The sequence below is a fragment of the Colossoma macropomum genome, unplaced genomic scaffold (assembly GCF_904425465.1).
Source record: "Colossoma macropomum unplaced genomic scaffold, Colossoma_macropomum, whole genome shotgun sequence".
Lineage (NCBI taxonomy): Eukaryota > Metazoa > Chordata > Actinopteri > Characiformes > Serrasalmidae > Colossoma > Colossoma macropomum.
In genome coordinates this window covers 36,198,097-36,222,901 of record NW_023494792.1, presented here as the reverse complement: position 1 = coordinate 36,222,901, position 24,805 = coordinate 36,198,097, and the positions used below count along the sequence as shown (strand labels likewise).

At 37.9% G+C, this 24,805-nt stretch overlaps 2 protein-coding genes across 2 annotated transcripts; one reads left to right on the top strand and one right to left on the bottom strand.

The window, feature by feature from the left end:
* Positions 1-265: 265 nt before the first annotated feature.
* LOC118812212 (crystal protein) lies at positions 266-11,565 on the bottom strand. The gene is made up of 8 exons (XM_036577011.1): positions 11,146-11,565; positions 10,165-10,363; positions 9,411-9,544; positions 8,014-8,141; positions 7,387-7,505; positions 7,086-7,226; positions 5,626-5,798; positions 266-1,398 (listed from the first exon to the last, which is right to left on the bottom strand). The coding sequence occupies exons 1-8, from the start codon at positions 11,533-11,535 to the stop codon at positions 946-948; spliced, it is 1,737 nt and encodes a 578-aa protein (XP_036432904.1). The 5' UTR covers positions 11,536-11,565; the 3' UTR covers positions 266-945.
* Positions 11,566-15,541: 3,976 nt separating this feature from the next.
* Positions 15,542-24,242, top strand: krr1 (KRR1 small subunit processome component homolog). Its single transcript, XM_036577010.1, has 10 exons — positions 15,542-15,696; positions 16,994-17,166; positions 17,505-17,639; positions 18,071-18,196; positions 20,088-20,171; positions 20,288-20,344; positions 20,693-20,863; positions 21,446-21,523; positions 22,931-23,027; positions 23,828-24,242. The coding sequence occupies exons 1-10, from the start codon at positions 15,615-15,617 to the stop codon at positions 23,965-23,967; spliced, it is 1,143 nt and encodes a 380-aa protein (XP_036432903.1). The 5' UTR covers positions 15,542-15,614; the 3' UTR covers positions 23,968-24,242.
* The last annotated feature ends 563 nt before the right edge of the window (positions 24,243-24,805 follow it).

Below are 24,805 nucleotides of genomic sequence, written 5' to 3'. Positions count from 1 at the left end.
ATTTAACATATTGGAACAAAAAACGTAGTCAGCGCAAATGTTACGGTATATTTTATATTTGATGTTTTTTCCACTGTCCTGTTGGTTTTCCATTGTGCAATTCAATGAAAAAAGTGGGTGTACTCTGTAGAGGATGTTTGAGGAGAGGTGTTCAAACCTTTGCATATGACTATATTTTGGTCAAAGAAATAAGGATCATTCACAATCATTTTTCACATGAAAAATAAGGACCAATCACATTGCAGAAGGAAAAATAAGGACCAATTATGTCTCACAGGAAAAATAATGACATGACCAATAATGTTTGTTAGGAAAATTTAGGACTAATCACATTTCAGAGGAAAAATAAGGACCAATCAAATGTTAATCAGACGTCTTTTACCCAGTAATTTTAACCACAATGATGAGTTGAATTCACTGTCTTATTATGTTGCTTAGTATGTTAATTTCATCTATAACTTTATGGGTGGTAAATGGAGCTGACTAGTTTAACTAAGTTCTGACCTGGTACTTAGTCAATACCTAGCTAGTTGCTGCATGGTGTAGGCCAGGCATGTCAAACTGGGGATCTTCTGGGCCAAAGTGTCACAGAGATTAGTGCTGCGGAGTTTCCCTTCATCTAACCCTCTGAATTCAGTTCACGAAGGCCTTGCTAATTAGCTGATGAGGAGAATCAGGTGTGTTTAATGAGACAGTGTGCTGACATCTGCAGTGTTTTAGCCCACGAGGACTGGAGCCTGACACAAGTTGTGTAGGCTAACTAAGTCAATAGCTAGCTACTTGGTTTGGTATGTGCATGGTGAAGGCTAACATTTGGCTTGATGATTAGCCAGCAAATGAAGTGGATCACTGCAGCTACTGTAGCTACAGTAGCTACATAAGCTAATTTTAGTCAACTTATGCTCAGCCCCACCCTCCATATTCCAGTGTAGCTCCTGCCAATGCTCAGTAAATCCCCAGTTTGTCCCAGAAATCGCAGATGTCACTACGTGATCCAGGCTGTGCGTGTGAGTGGATGGTCAAGTTCATCATTAGCCAACCGCTGGAGGCGCTGTACCGTGGCCACGTTGGGGGGCGCTGTTGCCTGCAGAACTCAGTCAGTGGGGTGTGTGAGGAGGGGTCAGAGGCATGGGCGAATGAACCCCAGTAACATAGCATGCGATTGGACAGCAGCCGCTCTGCTGGGGTCATGGTGAAGTTAGCCACTGTGGCTGTGCCAAACAAAAAGGGAAGCTCCGCTCCATGACACACATGATCATAACAGAAGGTCAAACCAGACCAAACACGATGGTCACTCGCAGCGTGATCAAAAACATATGTCCATACAGAGCCACTGGACAGTGCTGCAGCACGAGCAGCCCTCCGGGAGGGACACAGGAAGATGTAATCTGTCACAATCTGCAGAAAAAACTGAGAATTAGTCATCATAGTCACAAAAACACAACAGGGCACTCTAATTTTTTTGACATAGGTTTTCTGTTATTGTCAATTACATTGGAAATGTTTATATTGCTTATGTAATATACTTACAGTTACAATAGGATTTCCTATATAACAATTAATGATATTTTGAGATAAGAGTAAATCTCGCACATAAATGGAATTAAAATATAGACTTCTTAAAGTCCCAGAAATACTAAAATATTAAAATGTGTGTATGATACTAAACGTCAGTGTTGTATGAATCATCCAGCAAAGTTTGAAAGAAAAACACAAGATAGAAATATAAAAAAAACATGGCTTAAAAATCATGTATCAAAAGACCTATATGAGAACTGTCTGTGCAGCGTCCTGATATTCTGATCATTGACAGCCTTCAGTCCAACACTCTCAGCCTGCTACATCACTGAAGCAAAACTAAACACAACGGTGTGAGTGAAACGGGTAGAAATGAATGAATCTGGCTCTTCGTATACATGTGATGCTGTAGACGCTCCCTGCTGTGTCCTCAGCTCACTAACAGCATTGTTCAGCTTTTATATGGCAACGTCTTAGAAAAGGTAAGGGTTTTATTCCCTTTATTGCTGGATGTGCATCCAGGGAATGCTGGAGTGACCGGTTAAATGAACGATTGAGCGACAGGCAGACAGATGAGCTAGCTTGCCAGCTCAGTTATGCTTCCTAGGTTAGCTTTTGCTTGGTTGGTATTGGTGTTGTGGTATTTGAGTCCAGTCTCAGTCTCAAGTCCAGTCTCAAGACCATAAGTTAACGCTCTCGGTTATGTTTTAACATCATTTGGAAAACCTTCAAAGAGAATAAAACTCTACATTTTCTCTACATACATACAACACCCTGCATATACCTCTCCACCAGGGCCCACACAAAAGACCACAAAATCTTCCATGGTCCACAAGAAGATTTTACAGATCTGATCATTTTTTCTCACTAACGTAATGAGAGTTGTTCTTGTTTGACAGCTACCAAGAGTTGCATGTCAGGCTGAAGAAGGTTATAAACAGAGTTCTGGCTCAATGTGACAGGTTTAGATACATATTTGCTAGGTTTAGTTTCCAACTGACAGTAAATTGTTGGGTTTCAAAGTTTTAATTTAAAAAGATCCAAACAACACAAAGCTGTAATTGCTCATTTTTCAGTTCTCATGCATGGGAAGCGCATGTTACTTTTACACTGCTGTATTTTCTTCATTTTGGTTTATGCTTGGCATTCTTGGTTTTCTTATTCTGGGATATGATGGGTGTTGCACTTGTAGATGGTCCAGCCTCAGGATCTTTTCTTTTGAAACCATTTTTAACCATTTATCCACAAAGGATGAGTTCCACATGGTAGAAAAGTGAAACATTTTACATTGACTTGCACAAAATATTTTTTGCAAATAATAAACAGTATTCCACCTATTTAAAACTATGTTTAGGTAAATATGTATATTTAAATAAATGTTTGTCGTTAAAATAAAAATTGATGGCCCTAACAGTACCACCACTCAGGGGCTGCCGCCCACATGTTGGAAACCATTGCTCTACATGTTTACATACAATCTGTTCACTGTTGATCTACAAGATCCTTTCTGTAATGGCTTAACTGGGTATTACTTGTTTGTTGATTTTTATTGGTTCCAAAATTCAGTCATCCAGTGAACCGACATCAGCCTTGTGTTTATTTGGGGGCACTGCTTATGTATGTAAACTAAGATAAGTTTGCATCAAAAGAGGAGAATTTTGGAGTAATATATCATACAATTATCAGGCATTGGAAAGTTATTCACAGGACATACTTTGCACTTATATACAGTTTGCCTGAGCAACATTAACCTACTAAGAAAGAAAACACGGAGAAAACTCTGGGACTCTAGTTGATCTTGTACTCATTGAAAGGTGATGAAAAAGGGGAATGGTCATTTTACAAGGGAGATGGCTCTTGTTTTTGTTTTTGACTGGGGGTATGGCATCCCCTCACATCCCCCCGAAACAGTCAGAGGCAAGTGTGTGATGATTTAGGTATACTAATTGGTGGAGTATAAGCTTGCTGCTACATGACTTGGCTGCTACATTAGCCTCATAGCTCCAGTACTAAAACTAAATAAGCAAACTTGTGTGTGAAATGTGTGTAAAATAGCTGCTAATTTGATTCTGAGTGTTCATTATGAAACAGAGAGTTTTTAACCACACTCCACAAACACACTCAAGGCCATCACCTACATACACACACACACACACACACACACACACACACACACACACACACACACACAGTAATATCACACAAGAGTGTGTCTCTGTGCTGGAGCTCCTCTATCATCCTTAGACTGCTAAACACCTTCTGCTTTTTCTCTCTGATTAACACATGCAGCCACAGTGCCCCCCTGTGGCAGCTGAGAAACAAATATAATCACAAGTATATGAGGACCAGATTTGCCAAAATGAAAAATAAATAAAATTAAAAATAAATGGTTTTGTAAATTAATATATGAAGAAGAATTACAAAGAGTAGTGATGATAAATCTAAAAATAAATAAATATACATAACAATGAATATATTAACAAATAAAATTTTAGAAATTAATATGTCTGCATTTATTTATGTCTTTATTAACATTTTTTTGTTTTTCTATAATTTATTTTATTAATTATTTCTACAACTACTAATTTCTTTCTTTATTTATTTCTCTATTTATTTCTGTATTTCCTTGTCCTTATGCTAATAAAGGGGCTGTGAGTCAATGATATCACAGCGTCTTAATATTCCTATTGGTTGATCGATTGTACATGTCTTGCTCTCTCAGCGGTAACTAAGGACAAGACAGTACATTCATGGCTTCTTACAGCAGCAGACAGTCAGAGATCTGACACTCTCGGCTGATCTGACTGAAAATGCAGGTCCGGGTTATTGACTCTTCCGTGTGGAGACTGTGGGGACAGTTTGATCCATTTTGCTGCCTCTGCTGATACAGAGGTCGACCAGTAGTGTTCAGAACAGAGGAGGTGGTTCATCGTCTTTTTCTGTAAAATTCAGATCACTTAGACATTTGGACGCACTTCTCACATTCAGCCTGTGGAAGCAATCGAGAGTTATTTATCGGCAGGTTTGTCTGTCCGTGCAGTTCTTTATGGAGTTGGTAAAAGGACAGTTTAATCAGCTCTTCTCCTCCTGGGCTTGATTGCTAAGCCTGAACGTGAAAAACACGCCCCCTCATTATCATATGAACGAAGAAATACAGAAATAAATGAATTAATGAAAAAATAAATAAATGAATTAATGAATAAATAAATAAATAAATGAATACATGAATCAATGAATAAAGAGAACATTTGTTAAAAATATAGATATGGAAAAATATATAAAAATGGCCTTAATAAAACAATCAATAATACAGAAATAAATAAAATTGAGAAATATATAACTGCAGAAAAAGGAAATGTGTGTATAATTACAATCACAATAAGCAATATATACTTTATTTAGTTTTTTTATTGATTAATTTACTCAGCCATTTATTTTTTAATTTTATTTATCTTTCAATTTGGCAAATCTGGTCCTCCATACAAGTACAGTGTAAAACAAAGGGGAATTCTAACGATTGTTTCTTTATGCACAGTCATTCAGATGGTGAACACCAATTTGTTCATTGTCCAAAACCACCAGTGAACCTACATGACTTCTGCGTACTGTTGAAGATGATAAAATGGTGTGTGATCTATATCTATGATCTAGATTCTAGAAATAAATCTGAAAAAAAGATGTTCTTTGGGGACTATTTTGTCCTACAACACCCTGTATATACCTCTCCACCAGGAATGGAAAATAGAAAAAATACATTTAAGACCTTATCTCAAAACTACACAAAACAATGTCTCAGACACCAGGCAGTACATTTATATAATTTCATGCAATAACTTTCTGTGAGGGAGCTTTAAGAGGCATTAAACTCTTCAGACATGCGGTTCCCATCACCACCACTGTGAACAATTCTGACTTAGTAAGTTTCTCTAGAACGGAGCATCTCACACCAAACCACTCTGAACGACTTTATAATGAATACGATTCAGCATTTGTCCTCAAATTCATAGAATTTCACTGTACAGTGAAAACACACACACACACACACACACACACACACACACACACACTCACACACACACACACACACACACACACATTGATGCTTACCTGTGCAAGCATATCCCGGTGGTCTGTGTTTTTGTACAGGGGGAGGTATTTGCGCAGAACTTTGAGTGTATGTTGTTTGAAGATGGCTGTAGTGTAAACCGTACACTCCACTGCTGACACAGGCTTCAAGAAAACACCATAAACAAAAATAACACCCTCCTCAGAGGTGGTACCTACACACACACATACACACAGAAAAAGAGATGAATTCAGACATCACTAATTACTACTCTTTGTTCTTTATATCTTCAAACGTAAGGAATCACTTGTGGTTTTATTCAGTAATAACTTTTTACTGTGCAGCATAGCGAGCTATTTATAAAGTGACTGTAGCAGTGATTAGCGCAGTCGTATATTTTTACACCATAATTTCAGTGTCCTAGGCGAATAAATAAAATTTCAATAAAAGTCATTATACAAATGAGATCATCCATATTAAAGATCCGCACCAAGTGAAGATTCGTTGGCTGCCAAAAAGGACACAAAGAAAGAAACGAGAACAAAGAAAACACAGTTGTGAATTTTAAGGGAAGAAGTGCTAACAAATAATAAATTGTTTGATACAGATGCAGCCAAAATTAAACAGTGGAGAAAGATACAGGAGACAATTGCAGATTTACCATTTACCTTTTAATCAAGAAACAAAGTTTCTTTATCAGCAAATGTTGTTGAAATAAATATGAAAATATTATTTAATCCCACAAAAACTTCTTACTGGGAAAGACTGCCATCAGAGTGGTTTAGGCATTATTTTTTTGTGGGATTGTGTTGTTGCCGGCAAATATGAAAGAACATCATGGTAAATCTGGCAGTGTGTTTTATGAATATGGTCCAATATCTCTACCATATGTAGCCCATGGTCTGATCTTTCTCTTTGAGAAATCTTGCAGTTTCTTACTGCATTTATGTTTTCCTGTTTCCCAGTTTCATTTTTTGACCCTTGATTTCTGGTTTAGCTATCATGAATGTGTCTGCTGTGTATTTTGCCTCCTGTCTGTGGTGACTATGAATTTTGGACTGACCAAAATAAAACTACCTAGGGAATGAATCTTGCCTCAATGTCCCATTAATTTTATTAACTAGACACAAAAAAGGGTTTTACTAAAGTATTTTGGGAACAACAAGAAGTTATTAAATGATAAATAATAGTAAAATAATAATATCATTTACAATATTTTTGTGGACTTATATTCCTTTAAAACTGATCACCACTTTTTCACCAAATTCTGGGTATTAATTTTATTTGAACTTTATTCTGGATATTAGATTTATTTGAACTTCATTGTGGATATTAATTTTATCATAACTTTATTCTGAAAATCAATTTTATGATAACTTTATTTTGAATCTTATAATTTCATTCTGGAGATACAAATTATCAGTAGAGTGTGTGTGTTTTGTGTTTTACCAAGAAATAAATAGAAATGTAAATAAATAAATATTAAATTGATGTATTTTACCCAGCAGCACAGGTTTGTCCTTCTGCCAGTGTCCTTTCTGGAAGGCACTGACAGCCTGTTCCTGGATCAGCAGTCCATCTATATATGGCCCCCAGCTCTCAAACACCTCCAAAAACCGGAAAGGATTTACCAGCTTAGAACCTCAGAAAACACAGATCAGAAAAACAAATAAACAAACAAACCCAATCTCATGCCCCTTGACTTCTATTCTAAGTAAGTTTAGAGTCAGTAGCTTTTCATTTTTTTTCAGGGAAATATGTTGAGGTTATTTTCTGTGATATTTGACCATATAGACTCTCACTGGATTTAATCTGAGCAGCAAGAACAGTCTGAGAGCTCAGAGACTGCAGACACAGGTAGTCCTGCAGTGAGCAGTTGGTTAGCTTAGCGAAATTCTTCCCCAGCTTCAGAGACTCATGCCTGCAGAACAACACACACAGTGCAATTATCCATACAGTCATTACAATAATAATATTATTAGAATATTTCAGAATAATGAAATGAATATAATGACACCAATTCTCTTCTTCAGGCTCACCTACAAATGTACTCTTTCGCAGCTACTGCTGGCTAAGCTTTACAGAACATTGGTGAAAATCCTAATGAGAAACTTCAGCACACTGAAGGGATTGTAGTATAAACTGAGTTGTGAGCTACAGTGTTTCATTAGGTTTAATGGGATTTTTACCAGCGTTCTGTTAAACGTGTAGCAGTAGCTACTTTTGTCTGCAAAGCTTGTAAAGGGGGAGTACAAATGCATCTTCAGCATCTGTGTAATAATAATAATAACAATAATAATAATAATAATAATAATAATAATAATATAGTTATAGAGCACACTACATTAACAACATTTATTAGCAATGTGTTACATAGTGTGTATTTGTTTGTGTGTGTGTGTGTGTGTGTGTGTGTGTGTGTTTGTTACCGTGTCTTTAGTGGGATAGAGAATGGAAGGCTCTGTAGGACTGCCTGACTGAACAGTGGTTTACTGCTCTGCATCATGAGGTGTAAACTAACAGACTGAGCACCAGCACTTTCACCAAATATTGTCACCTGAAACAAACAAACACACACACACACACACACACACACACACACACACACACACACACACACACACATATACATACAATTACTGCAAGAGCATTCGATGATAAAAGTAGAGTTTAATATGGAATGAAATATGGAATATAGTCAGAGTGCCCCTGCTGTTTGTGCGCAAAATGTAGGTAATCAATAAATTAGAGATGCTGCACATTACAGGTTGCACCACATAACATGCTGTGTCGCCCCTCTACTGTTATATTTCACATGGCAATTTATTATATTTGATATGCAATTTTTCTAAATTAGAGTAAAAGACAGAAATGCTGTTTTTACAGGCATTTACCCGAAACAGATTGCATACTTGGTCTGACTGGTGGTCGCTATCATGCATCTCGTGAAGCTGTGCTGACACCAAGCCATAGGTTTAGTACTTCAATTATATTTTCATCATCACAGTTTTATGACTCAGTAAAATGTTCTGCTGTTATATTGTATTCATAAAGTGCATGTACAGTCGTTTCACAAAAAAATTACACATTTCTTTTCACAGAAAGACAGAGAAAATATACAGGCTAATTCAGCAATTTTGTATTCTGAAAAAACTGCAAAATGTGACTGTTGTTTGTATTTGTCAGTAGGTCTGTGCAGGATATCACTTTGCTTTTATGAAACACATGCCTTTTTCACTAACTAGGCTAATGTAGCTGATGTTAGCTAGGACCAGAAACAGTGAAAATATATTTCCATGACAAGCTAACATGCTGGCATGTTATCCACTGAGAAGAAAAGAGCTTGTCCTCATCAGCATCAAATGAGCCAGTTAGCTGTAATGTTAGCATCAGAGCATCTGAAGAGGCAGCCTCTGTTACTCATTCAACACGAAAATCTACCTATTTTTATATGTTTTCAAATTTTTGCCTTATAACACCAGTGCTGTTATCTAAAAGGCAAGCCTACAGATTTACGTTCATTTTGGATTTTATTTTCTTTTTTGCAGTTAACTAGATATTTATTCATTTGACTATTAACCATACTAAAATATCAAAATTAGTCAAAACGCACTTCCCTATTTAAAGGCGACTGTGGCACCGCTGTTAGAGGAGAGATAGCAATTACAGATGTCATGTAAGAGAGTCCTTTAGCCTGAGTTGCTTTAATTTAGTTTGCTGCTTCTTCTGTTCTGTTTGTGTATGTGTGGTGTGTGTGTGTGTGTGTGTGTGTGTGTGTGTGTGTGTGTGTGTGTGTTTGTGTGTGTGTGTGTGTGTGTGTCCTTGCCTTGCCAGGATCCCCCCCAAACATAGCAATGTTCTGCTGGACCCACAGAAGAGCGGCCTGCTGGTCCAAAATTCCATAATTCCCCACTGCAGCTGATTTGGGATCCTTCCCTGACACCAGAAAACCAAACGCTCCTACAGAGAGAGAGAGAGAGAGAGAGAGAGAGAGAGAGAGAGAGAGAGAGAGAGAGAGAGAGAGACTTCAGTCCATATTCATAGACAACAGTGTCTCATACAGTCTCAGAAACCACATAAGCAAGTCTATTTGAGATACTTAACAACGCAACACAAATTGAGAACAGTGTGTGATGATTTAGACGTTAGCACCATGCTAATTAGCATACTAGTAAGCTTCCATTTCTTCAGCTCTATTAGGCTCTCACAGTGGAGTAACAAGGAGCCTAAGGCTCCAATATAAAAAAAATGTAGAGCCCTTGGTACAAAGGTTACCTTCAATGAATGAAAAATTCACAAAGGAATTTACTGTTTCTCTGCAAAATTGGTGATTGATTGCAGGCTAATGATTAATGTGTATTTTAAAGATGTTGTAGTTACCCATAAATCATGGGTGTAAAATGGATAACTGCCAAAATAAACAGTTCAATAAAGCCAGTAAGAGGCCCAGTCAACTGGGAGTTCATGAAATTCATGCTGGTCTAAACAGTTTTTTGTGCAGACCTGTGAGTGTGAGTGTGCATGTGTGTTTGTGTGTGTATGTGTGAGAGCATGAGTGTGATCGTTTGCGTATGTGATACCCAGTCTGTAGGCCACAGTGACCACCACAGTGTGTGTGAAGTTGCTGATGAACCGGGAGTCATACAGCAGTTTGGAGGCAGAGCCTGCGATGAAGTCTCCGCCATGGATCCACACCATGACCGGCAGTTTCAGCACGGTGGCGCTAAAGTTCACACTCAGAGGAACGAAAACGTTCAGGTACAGACAGTCCTCACTCACCTACAACACACACACATACACAACATGCATGCCTGCTGGATACTCTATCATCTAGAAGACATTAAACATTAAACATTTCCTTAGTTCACTTCATGCTGCTTTATTAACAGGACTAATAATGGTACATTTGTACATCTATAGTTACTATAGATATTCAGACATTGTATATTAGCTATGGCAATAGTTATAAAGTTGCACAGTAGTTACAGAGTAGTTATACAGCGTTATTATTGACTAATGTGTCAGTTCTATAGTTTTGAGAGTAAGGAGTTGAAGTGTGAATCCGCGTACAGATCCTTAGAGTGGAAGTACTTAAAGTAAAAGAGTATAAGCGGTTAGAGTAACAGTTTAAAATCTGAGTTGAAGTAGGTAAAGTTAAAATTCAAAGATTGAAGTTAGAGTTTATTGTGTTACAAGTAGAGTTTAAAAACTTACACTTTAAGGGGTTAAAGTTAAAGTTTAAGGGGTTAGAGTTAGAGTTTAAGGGGTTAGAGTTTAAGGGATTAGAGTTACAGTACAAAGACACAGAGTTTAAGGGGTTAAAGTTAGAGGGGCTAGAGTTTATGGACTTGCAGTTAAAGACCTAAGGTTAGTATTTAATTATTAGGATAACTCCTTAAACTCTAACTTTAAATTACTGTATAATTACAACTTTGCAACTAAAATAAGAAAAAACAATAGACAACAGGGATAATGATAATATACATAATATGTACATGTATACATAATCTGTAAATGTTTAATAACATCTTTCATTCTTTCTGTCTCTTTCCCTCTCTCACCGTTTTTGGACACTCCTCAGTGATTGGTCCAATGCAGCGCTGCATGCAGGCCGCACGAGGGAATGTAGCGTCATATTCTCCTGTCCATGGTGTGACCAGCTGGGGTGGTCTCCAGCGGTTAGATGCTACAGGTGGGTCAGCAAACGGAATTCCGTAGAACATGTGTGCTTTATCTGCAGTCAGTCCTCTAACGATGCCATCTTTAGTCAGAACTCTGGGCCCTTTGTTGTTGGGGTCATTTTTGTGGTCTCCCAGCAGCTGGCCTCGCACCAGAACTCCAGCAGTGATTCTGCGGATCAAACCAGCTAGGCTAATCTCCTCCGCAGCACTGGACACGGCTCTGACCAACACACATACCAGCAACACACTCCTGTACACCACCATCTTCATCACAGAAGGTTCAATGATCAACAAAGTCCCAGAGAGATGTAGCTTTGGGTTTGGCAAATTCACTCTGCTCTAACACTAACATCTCCACCTTTCTCAGCGTGGGCAGGGCTAGCGCTCGTGATTCCAATTACAGATGGCCAGCCCTACGACTGTCCACTGTATGTGTGTGTGTGTGTGTGTGTGTGAGTTTGAGTGTGTGTGTGAGTGTGTAATTAAGAGCACATGGTCTGTCCTTTAGCAAACCAGCTAAAGCAGATTCCCATGATGTTCATATTCAGCCTGGTGACATCACAGAATGAGTCAACAAATGTAGTTTCTATTAAAGGAAACTGCAGCAATAAAAGGAGTTTATTGTTTTATTTGGGTGTTCATTCATCTGGGGAAATTTTCCTTTTCATATTTGACTTCTTAAACAAATGTCCTCTTTCCCATTACTTAACTATGATAATTCATAGCGTTCTGTTCAAAGAGAAGTTTGTCACATAGCTAGTACTGCTACTAAGCTCTGTTTGACTGGCTCGCGTTGCTGCTACAAGCTCTGGCTACCATTTCTTCTACTGAGTGCTGACTGGCTGGCTAGCTGCTACTAATGGATAATTGGCTTACTAAATTTGCTGCTACTAAATGTTGATTAGCTGGCTTGCATTGCTGCTACTAAATGCTGACCGGTTGGCTAACATTACAGCTACTGAGTGCTGATTGGTGGCAGTACGACATTACACAATAATCACAAATAAAACCACGAGAAAACAACCTTTTGCGTATTCACTCTCTTTTTCTGTAGGCTAAGTGATGCATATAATAAAGATGTCTTGTCTCTGCCTCTACATGATTTGGACTCGATCTTGTCTCAGTCTCAGGGTAAGGTGGAATCAGAAACTGTTCTTGAGACCAGCCAAGTGCGATGCCTCTGTCTGCAGGCCTGCGGAACCATGGTGGCACGCAGGCATTTGACCCACCACTTTTTAAAGTACTTTGGTGACACCCCACTACTTTGTGAGCTCGGAACGCGCACATAAGAACCTCAGTTTTCCCTAATCTGCATGAAGGAGTGACCAGCACAAACAGACAGAGTAAAACTGAATGGCAGAGTCAATCAGAATCTCCATTTCAGCTGGGGGACGCTTTTAGATCTGCCTTGGATGGTGCAGACCCTTTTTTTTTAGCTCGGTTTTGACATGTGAACACTGCACCTGTACTCAGATCCGTACCAAACTACAGAACCACGCTAAGTCACGAGGCAATTCAACACGTTTTTGCAGAGCATATTTTCGCTGTACTGTCTGTATAATTAGCTGCTTTAACATTTCTCTCTTTACAAACGCTCATGTTGTTCCTACACTGTGAACTGCTGTAAATAACAAAAGAAAAGCAAAAAAATAGTAATATGTGCTTGATTATGGATTGTGGAGCTAATTTTTGGCCAAGCGTCAGCAATCTGATCAGCTAACTTTAAATTGGTATACACACAGATGATCAGCGTCTTTATTTTCTGTTTTTCGGTTTTCATGGTGGTGAATGTGAGAACAACTGAGCGCTTGCTTCTGATCAATAAACAAACACCCACATGTGTAATTTAGTCCACTGCAGTCCACCATCTGAACCAAAAGAAGAGTGATACAATATCACAAAAAAAACACACTGTGTCAAGTTCAGAGGTGGGTAGAGGAGCCTAAATCAATACCCAAGTAAAAGTATTGATACTTGCATAAAATAATTAAGTAAAAGTAAAATTATCTTTACCAAAACAACTTGAATAGAAATATAAAAGTAGCAGGTCAAAAATTTACCTAAGTACTGAGCACTGCAGTTCTGAACTTACTACATCCAGCATTTATCAGCATAGGAACTGAAGATTGTGCAGCTCTGTTCTTCTCTTTTTGGGATTTTTGGTCTAAAATACAAAGCTCCAAAGTAAATTGCATTTCATCACTCAGACAGCTGTTTTTTTGTTTTGGTTTTTTATTCTGAACCAATCTATTATAATTGAATATCAACAAAACCTTCAAACAAAATAAAACCCTTCTTTCTTGAAATCCTCTTGAAACTCTTTTCCTTTTACCCGAATGTAGTTGAGATCATCCAAGACACATTCTCTTAGTTTTGCACTGTAGCTACAAAAGCTAATGTAGCTAACCAGCAAAGGAAGCGCATACACACCAACTAGCATCAGGCAAACTGCATGCCTTAATCATCTCATACATGCCTCAGTTATCGAACTGTAATCTCAAATAGACTTTCTCATGTGGGTTCTGACATTTTATTTTTTACCGTTATCTACAAAAATGAACAAAATTACAGATATAATTTAGACTTCTAGAAGACTACTTCCTCTATTTTAGCTATTAAATATACTTTTCACTTAACCAGAACTATTATGTTAAACATGGAGAAATTACAATCAAGTAATTCAGCTCAACAATTTTACAGTTACAAGTTAGGTCAGAAATTCACAAATTACATTGCTTTCCAGTTATTTATTTTTGAGTGATTAATTTCTATAGGTTAAAAGATCAATTTGTACATAATTCAGCAGTGATTATAGCTATATATATATATATATATATATATATATATATATATATATATATATATATATATATATGTATATATATATATATATGTATATATATATATAGCTATGGCATTTTAAATGGAGTGCAATAAAGTCTGTCTGCAATCAGTTGAGGAACTTGTGATCAAACCCACATTTTTAAATATGTATTCAGAATGCATTTATTTCCTGAATACAGTACAGCATAAAACATTTTAACACTCCTGTTATATTTCTGAGCACTTTTGAACTCCACTTATAGGATTTCATAACAGTCAATAAGCCCGAAGTGCTTCACTTAGCTGATGAGCTGATCATCTCGCCAACCAATCAGCTCTCAGTAGTGGTAATACCAGCCAGTCAGCTCTCAGTAGCAGTAATGCCAATCAGTCAGCTCTCAGTAGCAGTAATGCCAATCAGTCAGCTCTCAGTAGCAGTAATTCTAGTGTCCTACTGCCCAAAACCCATTTGCTGTAGATAAAAAGAAAAATACAGGTAAGCTTTTCTGTTGCTTTGCTTTTTGAGAGAATTACATCTTTCTACTTTCCAAAATTAAAGGAAGGTCTTGGGCAATTAAATTTGGACAATACTTAAAAAGTGCTTTAACTTTTCACTGTTAGCTCCGTATACAGCCATTCATTAAGGACTATCACAAAGCTAGCATGTTTTTGATATAATGAGACGAAGTGGCCAGGCTCCTCTTAAAGCACATCTGTGACAACAGCGGTTTACTTTTCTGAGATTTGTTCTAGTTTTCTCCCCAATTTAGGTGTATCCACATCCACCTACTAGTTAGACATACCCCAGCATCACCAGGGATCAAGCTTGCCATCTCTTGATGATGGGGTCAACGCTTACACCGTTACACCACTTTTTGCTGTTTCACAGAACCAACAGGTCAGTATTGTATTGTCCCGTTTGCTAATGTTTGTGATAGCTAATCTCAACTGCTGCACCATTTCAGGTGGAAAGGGAAAACTAAATTCAGCCTCGTAGTTTTAACCCTGGTAGTATTTTTTGATCAGGAGTTATAGCCTATTAAAATGTCCTACCTAGAAGTGCTGTGTACTGGTATACCTGTAAATATGCACTATGGTAACATTAGAACATTTTGATAAGGTAGCACAACTCGCCACAACACCACCAAAGCCCACCTTAGTTTTGTGTAGCTAAATGACATCAAATTGATGTGCAGTAGCTTTAGCCTGCATGTAGCAATATTAGTGTCAAGGCTCTTTAACAACTGCAAATTTGGAGGAACCAGTGATATTAACAGGACAGGACAAAGCGTGTCGGGTTCTGAACATTTTCATTGAACACAGGGTGCGACAGTTCATTCTGGCCGTAGAGAAATCCATCTTCGACCCGGAGTTCCTAATTTGGGCATAACGCGGACTACAGAATGACGCACTACGCGAGTGGTCTGCCTAGGAAACCTTGTGCACTTTCAGCCACTGTCACAAGAGGGTGCCAGCGAGTTACAGTGTGCCTAAAACACAAAGAAGAAGAAGAAGAAACTGCGACGATGGCGGCGCCCGGAGAGAAAAGCGTGAGAGAGAAAGAGAAAGAGAAAAACAACAAACACAGGAAAGAAAAACAGAATACAGGTAAAGTAATGAAGCACATCTATGCCGTAGAGTCGTACTGGCTGATAGGGAGAGGAGTTTTGTCTTCTCGCTGCGGAAACCGTGAAGTTCTGAGAGAGAAACACGCTCTTTAGTTTTTAATCAAAACTAGATTTAATTTCACATTGAACTAACTACAGTTTCTGTTACATTTGGAACCGTAAAGAAGGTGGAAGATAAAGTCTTACACTGTGTTCATGCCTTTACTTTGAATTCTCTACACCAGCTTCTTTTTGGAATTTTCCGTTCCACCTTAAATGGTGCAGCAGTTACCGCTGGACCATTTAAGGTGGAACGGAAATAAGAATAAGAAGCCAGCTTCAGCCTCTTTCTGTACCTCATCTCATCTAAACTAGATTTACTTTTATAATAATAATAATAATAATAACAATATTATCAATTTAAAGAGCACTTAAATGGTTAAAAGCACTTAACTCTACAGTAAACTGAATAAGAACTCTGTGGCGCCTTTCTTTTTAAGAGCCTGTATGTTTTGGAATGTTATAGCACTGTTATTAAAATGCTTACAGACTTTATCTAGCTGTGTGTGGATAATAATAATAATAGTAATAAGAGTGCTAATGATAGTAATGATTATATTAATTGTTGTTGCTTTATATAGCATATACCATTTATATATACACCATATACCATTTCATATTTAATAATGCAACTCTAAGTGCTCCATAGTGTATGCAGTGTATGATAAAAAGAAAAAACGTTTTTAATAAAAGTTGAAAAAAGGAGGAAAAAACAAGAAAGCATTAGAAGAACATTAGTATTACACAAAATATACGTATAATATGCGGCATGGTGGCGCAGTGGGTAGCGCTGTTGCCTCACAGCAAGAATGGCCTGGGTTCGGTTCCCGGCCGGGCAGCCAGGGTCATTTCTGTGTGGACTTTGCATGTTCTCCCCTGTGTCTGCGTGGGTTTCCTCTGGGTACTCTGGTTTCCTCCCACAGTCCAAAAACATGCAGTCAGGCCAATTGGACATGCTAAAATTGCCCCAAGGTGTGAATGTGTATGTCTGTCTGTCTGCCCTGCGATGGACTGGCGACCTGTCCAGGGTGTATGCTGCCTTCCGCCCAATGACAGCTGGGATAGGCTCCAGCACCCCACCGCGACCCAGAAGGATGAGCGGTTTAGATGATGTGTGTATGTGTGTGTGTATTTTTACCGGATGAATAAATAAATAAAGGTATTATGTTTTCTTCTGCTTTTTGAACCAGTGGTTGCCTTATAAACATTAGTGTATAAAAATTAATTCTGTTTTATAGATGAGTCTGAGCTGCTGACGGTTCCAGATGGTTGGAAGGAGCCCCAGTTTACGAGGGAGGATAACCCTCGGGGGCTACTGGAGGAGAGCAGTTTTGCCACCCTCTTCCCCAAATATCGTGAAGCCTACCTGAAGGAGTGCTGGCCGCTGGTGCAGAAAGCTCTCGGGGAAATCGTGAGTTTAAATCGGTGCAGGACAAATATTGTTGACATGTTTGGTTTCTGAAGTTTGCTTCTTTAGTTTGAGCACTGGAGCTATGAGGCTAATGTTGCTAACAAGTAATGGAAGCTTATACTCCACCAAGTAGCATGATGCTAACTGCATCACACACCTGCCTCAAACCAAGTTGTTAAGTAATTTCAAATTTGCTTGCTTATGTAGTTTCTGACACTGTGTGACATACTGTTATCTGTCAACATGGACTGTTCAGTCCATGTTCATAGGTAACAATATTTCATACAGTGTCAGAAAGTACATAAGTATATGACTCTATTTCTGTTTATTCCTTGCAGTTTATCAATGCTACTCTGGATCTGATTGAAGGCAGCGTCACTGTGAGCACCACAAAGAAGACCTTTGACCCTTATGCTATCATCAGAGCCAGAGATCTCATCAAACTTCTGGCAAGAAGTGTTCAATTTGAACAGGTAAAGACTAGGGCTGTCAGCTGGGCCAGTTAAATTAAAATTTTCCTCTTGTTTGTTTTTTTTAGTTATCACAATATCTTAAATTTTTATTATTATTTAAAATTATGTAATTGATATAATTTAAGATTTTATTGTTTAATATCATTTAATATTGCATTTTTTATATTATTTTTCAAGACACAAAGACAATAACAATGGTAACTGTAGTAAATGCCAGATTTTGTAGTCAGTGTTATGCCTTATATATCTGTTATATCTGAGGGCACTCAGCATAAATATCAAACATTTGCAAAAGCTCACAGTGTTATAAACCACTGATTTTCTCTGTGTGAAAGAACGGTGTCCAACAGAGTTTTCATATTCATTTATATTACTATATGGAACTTTTAAATTGAATATATGTATTACTGAAGGGACTCTGTCTATTTCAGGCTGTTAGGATTCTGCAGGATGGTGTGGCATGTGATATAATAAAGATTGGTACGCTGGTGCGGAACAGAGAACGCTTTGTGAAACGCAGACAAAGACTGATTGGACCTAAGGGATCTACACTAAAGGTGAGCAGAAATCAGTATTGTCTATTATATTGGACCTAAGGGCTCTACACTAAAGGTTAGCAGAGCTGTGTAAACTTGGAAGTGAGGGCTCTATGCTGAATGTGAGCAAACATCACTGCTGTGTAATATTGGACCTAAGGGCTTTATATTAAAGATCAGTGCTGTGTAATTTTCGACCTTAGAGATCTGTGCTGAAAATGGGCTCTATGCGCAAAGTGAACAGTTATCAATGCTGTGGTTAATAGTGGACCTAAAGGATTTACACTGAAGGTAAATGGACTCCAGTGCTGTGTAATATTGAACATTAGGGCTCTATACAGAGATTAGTGCTGTAATTCTTTTGTTCTGCTGCAGACAGCGCCTTTCAGACACTATCATGTTCTTAGCAGAAAATGACTACTGGGGCAAAAAAAACAGCGCTTTTTGTTGTAGTTATTAGGTGTGGACACTGTGTGGCAGCAGAATTCTCACTGTAAGAGTAGGGTTATAGATTTGTTGAAAATTTGTTGCTTTATTTTGTTTTGAGACTTTATTAAAGAATGCTGAGTGGTGAAGACCAAATGAGGGTAAAGACCGAGACCTAGACACATTGAGTCCGAGTCAGGATTAAGACTTTGTAGTAAGTTAATTTTGCTCTTATTGGCACACAATATGCAACTATAAAGTGTGTCCTCTTAATAACATTCCAATGCTCAATAAGTATTGAGTGTATTTTGCCAACATTTTCCTCTCTCACTGTAAACAGGGCAATAATCTTGAGCACTCAGCAATCAAAGGGGTGATGGGGGTTGTCCTGCCAACATATGTTTAAACAAAACTGTTTCCTAGCGGTATCTGTTTTTTATTTTCAAGTCGGAGAAACTTACTGTGAGAAAGTTAACGACAAACCCGCCCAAGTTCAATGAGCAATGATGATGTGAAGCCAGAAAGCATGTCTCTTTAGCAACAAACCAAACCGAAGGTAGTCACTTAAGCAACCATAACTGATGAATTCATAAATGGTACTCCATGTGACACAAAAAAAGCAGGCAGTGGAGCGAAATTACTAGGGGTGGGAATCTCTAGGCACCTCACTATTTGATTACGATTCAGAGGGCTGCGATGCGATTATAAAACGATCATCAATGTTTGGAGGAAAAACGAATGTATGGCAAAAGGTATTGGTTTTTAACATTTTTTTGTTAACCACAGGACAGACACAGCTTTCATTTTTGTCACAGAGATACAGAATGATGACATGACTTCAGAGCTCTATACTTCATGAAAACGCACAACGAATACCATACCAAGTTAGCTACATTAGTTTCGGTAGCACACTATGTGTTGACAACTGGCAGAAGTACTGAGCCATGTTTAGCTTGACCATGAACTGCACGGATAGCAACAGGAAACCATCTATTTCCTGCCTACAGACAACCATTTTACCAAGGACTACATAGGAGTAAAATGTTTAAATGTGTAAAGAGTGATTTTTCATTTTTATTTGCATTGGCTCAGAGCTTATAATTAGAGCTGTGTTTATTATTAAATTATTATTTTCCTTATCATTTTATTAAACATTTAGTCAGGTACCTTTTTAAACAGATTTGGTTATCTGATGTTTATATATTTTTATGGTTTTACTGTTAACTCTGTTTCACAGAAAAGCCAGAAGCACTTTGAGATGTACAAGCAAAAAAATATTTGTATGTAAATATAGAATAAATATTTGCAGAGCATTCTTTGTATCTCTTTTTATTTCACAAAATGTCCTAAAATATTGTGATATTATTTGAAGGCCATGTCGCCCGCTCTTGATGATGATTATCATACTGTGAGACAGTAAGCTGCCTTGCTGTGGTGATGTTTATTGTTTGTATTTTTTGTTTATTGATTATGTTCTCCTCTGTAGGCTCTGGAGCTGCTCACTAACTGCTATGTGCTGGTTCAGGGAAACACTGTATCAGCACTGGGACCTCACAGCGGCCTGAAGGAGGTATACACACACACATGCATACATACATTCTTGTTCACACACACTGTATACATACATATCCATCACGCTCTCTCCCCCTCCCTCTCTCTCTCTGTCTGTTTCTTGTTTCTCTGTAGGTGAGGAAAGTGGTGCTGGATACCATGAAGAACATTCATCCCATCTACAACATCAAGGTACATAAGCTGTGTGTGTGTATGTGGGACAGTGTTGCCTGTGCAGCATTGCTGTATGTACGTTTGCAGGTTTGTGTCACTGTTTGTTTGAGATGATTTTTGACATATTATAGCAACCCCTCCTCCTTAAGTTTTAGCACTGGACTGTTATCTGCCTGCCGAAATCATCACACACTCACCTTGAACTGTGTCGAGTTGTTAAGTGTCTAAAATAGACTTGCTTATGTGGCTTCTGACAATGTTGGATCCACTGACATAATGTCAGAAACAGTATAAGCTACATTTGGATTAAGGTGTGAATTGTGTAAATTACGTTTTTTCACCAAACTGTGCATGTTCTCCTCATAGACACTGATGATAAAGCGAGAGTTGGCTAACGATCCTGAACTGCGCACTCAGAGCTGGGACAGATTCCTGCCCAACTTTAGACATAAAAGCCTATCCAAACGACAACAACCCAAAAAGAAGAAAGTTAAGAAGGAATACACACCATTCCCTCCACCACAGCCCGAGAGCCAGGTCAGTTCAACATAGACACCATGTTGATTATTGCAGATACAATATTGAAAAAGCGCTCAATGATGTTCATATCATCCACACAGCCGTATTGACCAATTGTAATACATTACAGAAAATGTAGAGGGCGATATGATTTGAAATAGAAATAGGTGTTAAATTAGATAGGTTTGTTTATTCGATATCGCACCCAGCACACAATCATTGCTATGTCAGAGAAAAGGGAGTGTTTCTCTCATTTGTGGGTGACGTAGCCAGTCTAACCAAACACACTTGTTTATATCTTACAGTATCAATAATTATTTAAAGTCTAAATGGTATTTTGGACCCTGAATGCACAAGAATAGTTCATAGCATTATGTGGAAGACATTGCACATATTTTTATATGATCATTATTGTTCAGTTCAGTCTAGGCCTAATCCTTTTCCTCTTATAAACCAAAACACCTCAGATCTCTGATTTCCCATCTGTGCAGTTTTTACACAGTGCTGATGACTTTGTTTATTTCTGTATTTGTATCTTATTGTAATTAATCATGGTCTCTGGTGTTCTTACTGTAATTAATCATGGTCTCTGGTGTTCAGGTTGACCGTGAGCTGGCCAGTGGAGAGTTCTTTCTGCGAGAGAGTGAGAAGAGAAGGAGGAAAATGAAGGAAATCAAGGTGAGAGATGGTTTAGACACCCCTGCCTACTGTACAAGAACGTATGTACACACTTCTTCTTCAGTAGTTCTGTCATGTTGATCTAAAAGTCATTTTTGAGACTGATAGTTTGCAAAAATATTTTTTATATAAATAAACATATTCATAATACCAATGGGTCGGGTGTTTCTGTACCAACGATCCGAGTTATTAATATGCATTAGTATTTTTAGAAGAGCTGAAACACACACACATAATCTAAACTGCTTATCCTTCTGGGTCACGGTGGGGTGCTGGAGCCTATCCCAGCTATCATTGGGTGGAAGGCTAAGGCTAAAACAATTATTCAATAATATTGACAGTTTTATGTAATTTTATTTGTTGTCGATTTTTCATTTACATTTTCAAGGTGACATACAACCTACAGTGAGTTAAAGACTTAACCTAAAGAGGACAATAATTCACTTACAGTACTTCGCTTACAGTATTTGTACCTATCTGAGCAAACAGTGAAAGAAAAGAAAAAAGTCTGAGAGCGTTTTCTTAAAAAGGATAAAGTAGTCACATAGAACATATACAGTCTGACATAGCCTTCCATGGAGGGACCTTCAACCACTGAAAAAAAACAAAAAAAACATGCAGGGGTCGAAGCAACAACTCCGTGAGTAAATGTACAAAGCTGTTAGCTTCTTACAGGTGGCAGCATGAAACTGCTGCACCATTTAAGGTGAAATGGAAAATTCGGGTAGGAAGGTGAATAGGAAGCCAACTTCAACCTCGTAGTAAATTGTAGCTTTCAGTCATGCTGGAGTTCTGCCAAACTTTACTACTCCCTGAGGACATGCACATCGCACTTTAAGCTGTTTTTTTAGAATTACCTAACATTCTCCTTATAAACATCACTAAAGCTCAACACGGTAGCCATTAGAATATTCTAAGCTGTATCAGTTTCTGTTCATTAGAAATATTTAGCTGCTACTTCAAAAACTACTTAATTATTAAAACTATTATAACCTGCTGTAACTCACAGTTGTGGGCTTAAACAAAGTGCTACATTTTTTTCTGTGGTTCTAATTAAGCTTTGGTGAACCGAACCTCAGTTTATCATAATGTTGCCAAACATTTTATTGTTACAGTTCTTCACATTTATGGGCCAAATTTAAGCCGATTAATCGGTTATTAGCCGATTAATTCACATGAATATAATACATATGTTATATATCACAATAATATATTACATTTGTATGCTGTAAGGTATACAGCTGCACCATAACCTTGTACTGATGATTTCTTTTTTTCTTCCATTTTTTGTGTAGATATATTGTTTGTTTCAGATAAAAGATAAAGAAGATTATTATTTTCTGGTATACATTTTTAGTCATTTAAAATTTTCCCACCTCAATCCCTATGAAAATTCTCTGTTTGAAGGTGAAGCAGGCTGAAGCTCTGAGCAGGAAACAGGAAGAGAGGAAGAAAGCGTTTATTCCTCCTAAAGAGAAACCTGCTGAGAAGAAAACCAAAAAAGGTAAATCGAAAAAACATTTTATAACATTGTTCCCATATTTATACTCAGTCAGCACTGAGATTCTGATTATTTAAGTTACACAACTAGACATGCCAACCAGCAAAAACTATACATCTGCAAACGCCGATAAAACTCTGCAGTGTGAGTCTGTATCTTGGAATTAGAATTTTGCCCCCCCCCTTTTTTAATGAAATAGCGTGATGTATGTAAACACAAACAAAATGTACTTTTCAAGCCATACAGTCTAAATATGTAAAAAACAGCTTGTTGTGAATTTGTTGTTTTTGTCACAATAACTAACATATATCTGCGTATTCAGTCTAAAGCAGTTTAGCCCCATCCATTCACACCAAAGTTCTAAGGAGTTTTTCAGCCCAGGCTGCTTTTTGAATTAGGCACAATACAGAGCAGCCAGCCAGAGCTCACTTACATATGCAGTTGTATGTAGAAGTTTTTGTTTGGTTGATTTCCTAGGTTGGCACATGCGCCACAGGAAACAATCTTGAACTTAAAAAACTTAAACCTTTTTCTACACAAACATTTTAGTGCACAACTTTTATATACTTGCTCAGTTTAACAAATTCGATACAACTTTCAAGTAGAAGATGAACATAATGTAATATGACTAGGAGTGCCCAAACTTTTACATATGACTAGTGGTCTTAAAGGCATAGTAATAAAAACAGCCTGTTTAATTTTGTGAGATAATGACAAGTTGAAATTGCAATGTAAAAATTAGAATTTAGAATATGGATCCTTGGTATGAAGAATTATCATTAATATGTTTATATATCTTGTAGCTCCTACGGAGGATAAACTGGACATCCAGGCCATTAAAGAGAAAGTGAAGAAGGCTAAAAATAAGAAGCTTGGAGCTCATCCGCCACAGCTTGCAGCGCCCCCTGCAGACGGGAAGAAGAAGAAGAAGAGTAAAAGCTAATTTTTTAGCTGCAGGATGGACAGTCGTTGGAATTTTCTCTGCAGGAAGCTGGAGAAATATCTTGTGGAGATGTGTATATTCTGATGGACCCAGCAGAGTGTGTGTGTGTGTGTGTGTGTGTGTGTGTGTGTGTGTGTGTGTGTGTGTGGTTTTAGTGACCCATTCTATCTATAAAATGTTTATATATACATGAAAACATGCTGTACTGTTCACATGTTTTGGCAGGAGGTCAGTTTTTTGTTAGTATTAAAGATGAACCTGAACCTGAAGCTGAAGTAGAGGGTTGTTGTTTGTTTATTTCATTGATGTATTACAGAATGAGTTAACCTATTTAATTTTGCAATAGAAGTCCAATTCACAAGGACCGCATTTCTGTGTTTTTACCTGTCCTTCTGTCAGAACAGATATGCTTCCATTTAACTACATGGCCAAAAGTATGTAGACACTTGACCATCATACCTATATGAGCTTGACATCCCATTCCAAAATCATGCCATTAGTATAGAGTTGACATCCAGTGCAGCTATAACAGCCTAAACTTTTCTGGGAAGTGTTTCCACATGATTTGTGGTGTGTCTGTGGAAATTTGTCGCTTTTCTGTCAAAATAACTTTTGTGTTGAGCACTGATAGTGCCTGGCTCAGGTTGTGTTGAGTGCGGCTGAGGGCTCTGTGCAGGTTACTGGAGTTCCTTCACACCAAACTCACCAAACCCTGTCTTTATGAATGTTGCTTTGTGCACAGGTAAACGATCATGCTGGAACAAGAAAGGCGGGTGTGTAGCTGCTCAGCCGTTGAAACATTTTCCATGTAGCTCCCAACACACAGTTCTTGTGCTTA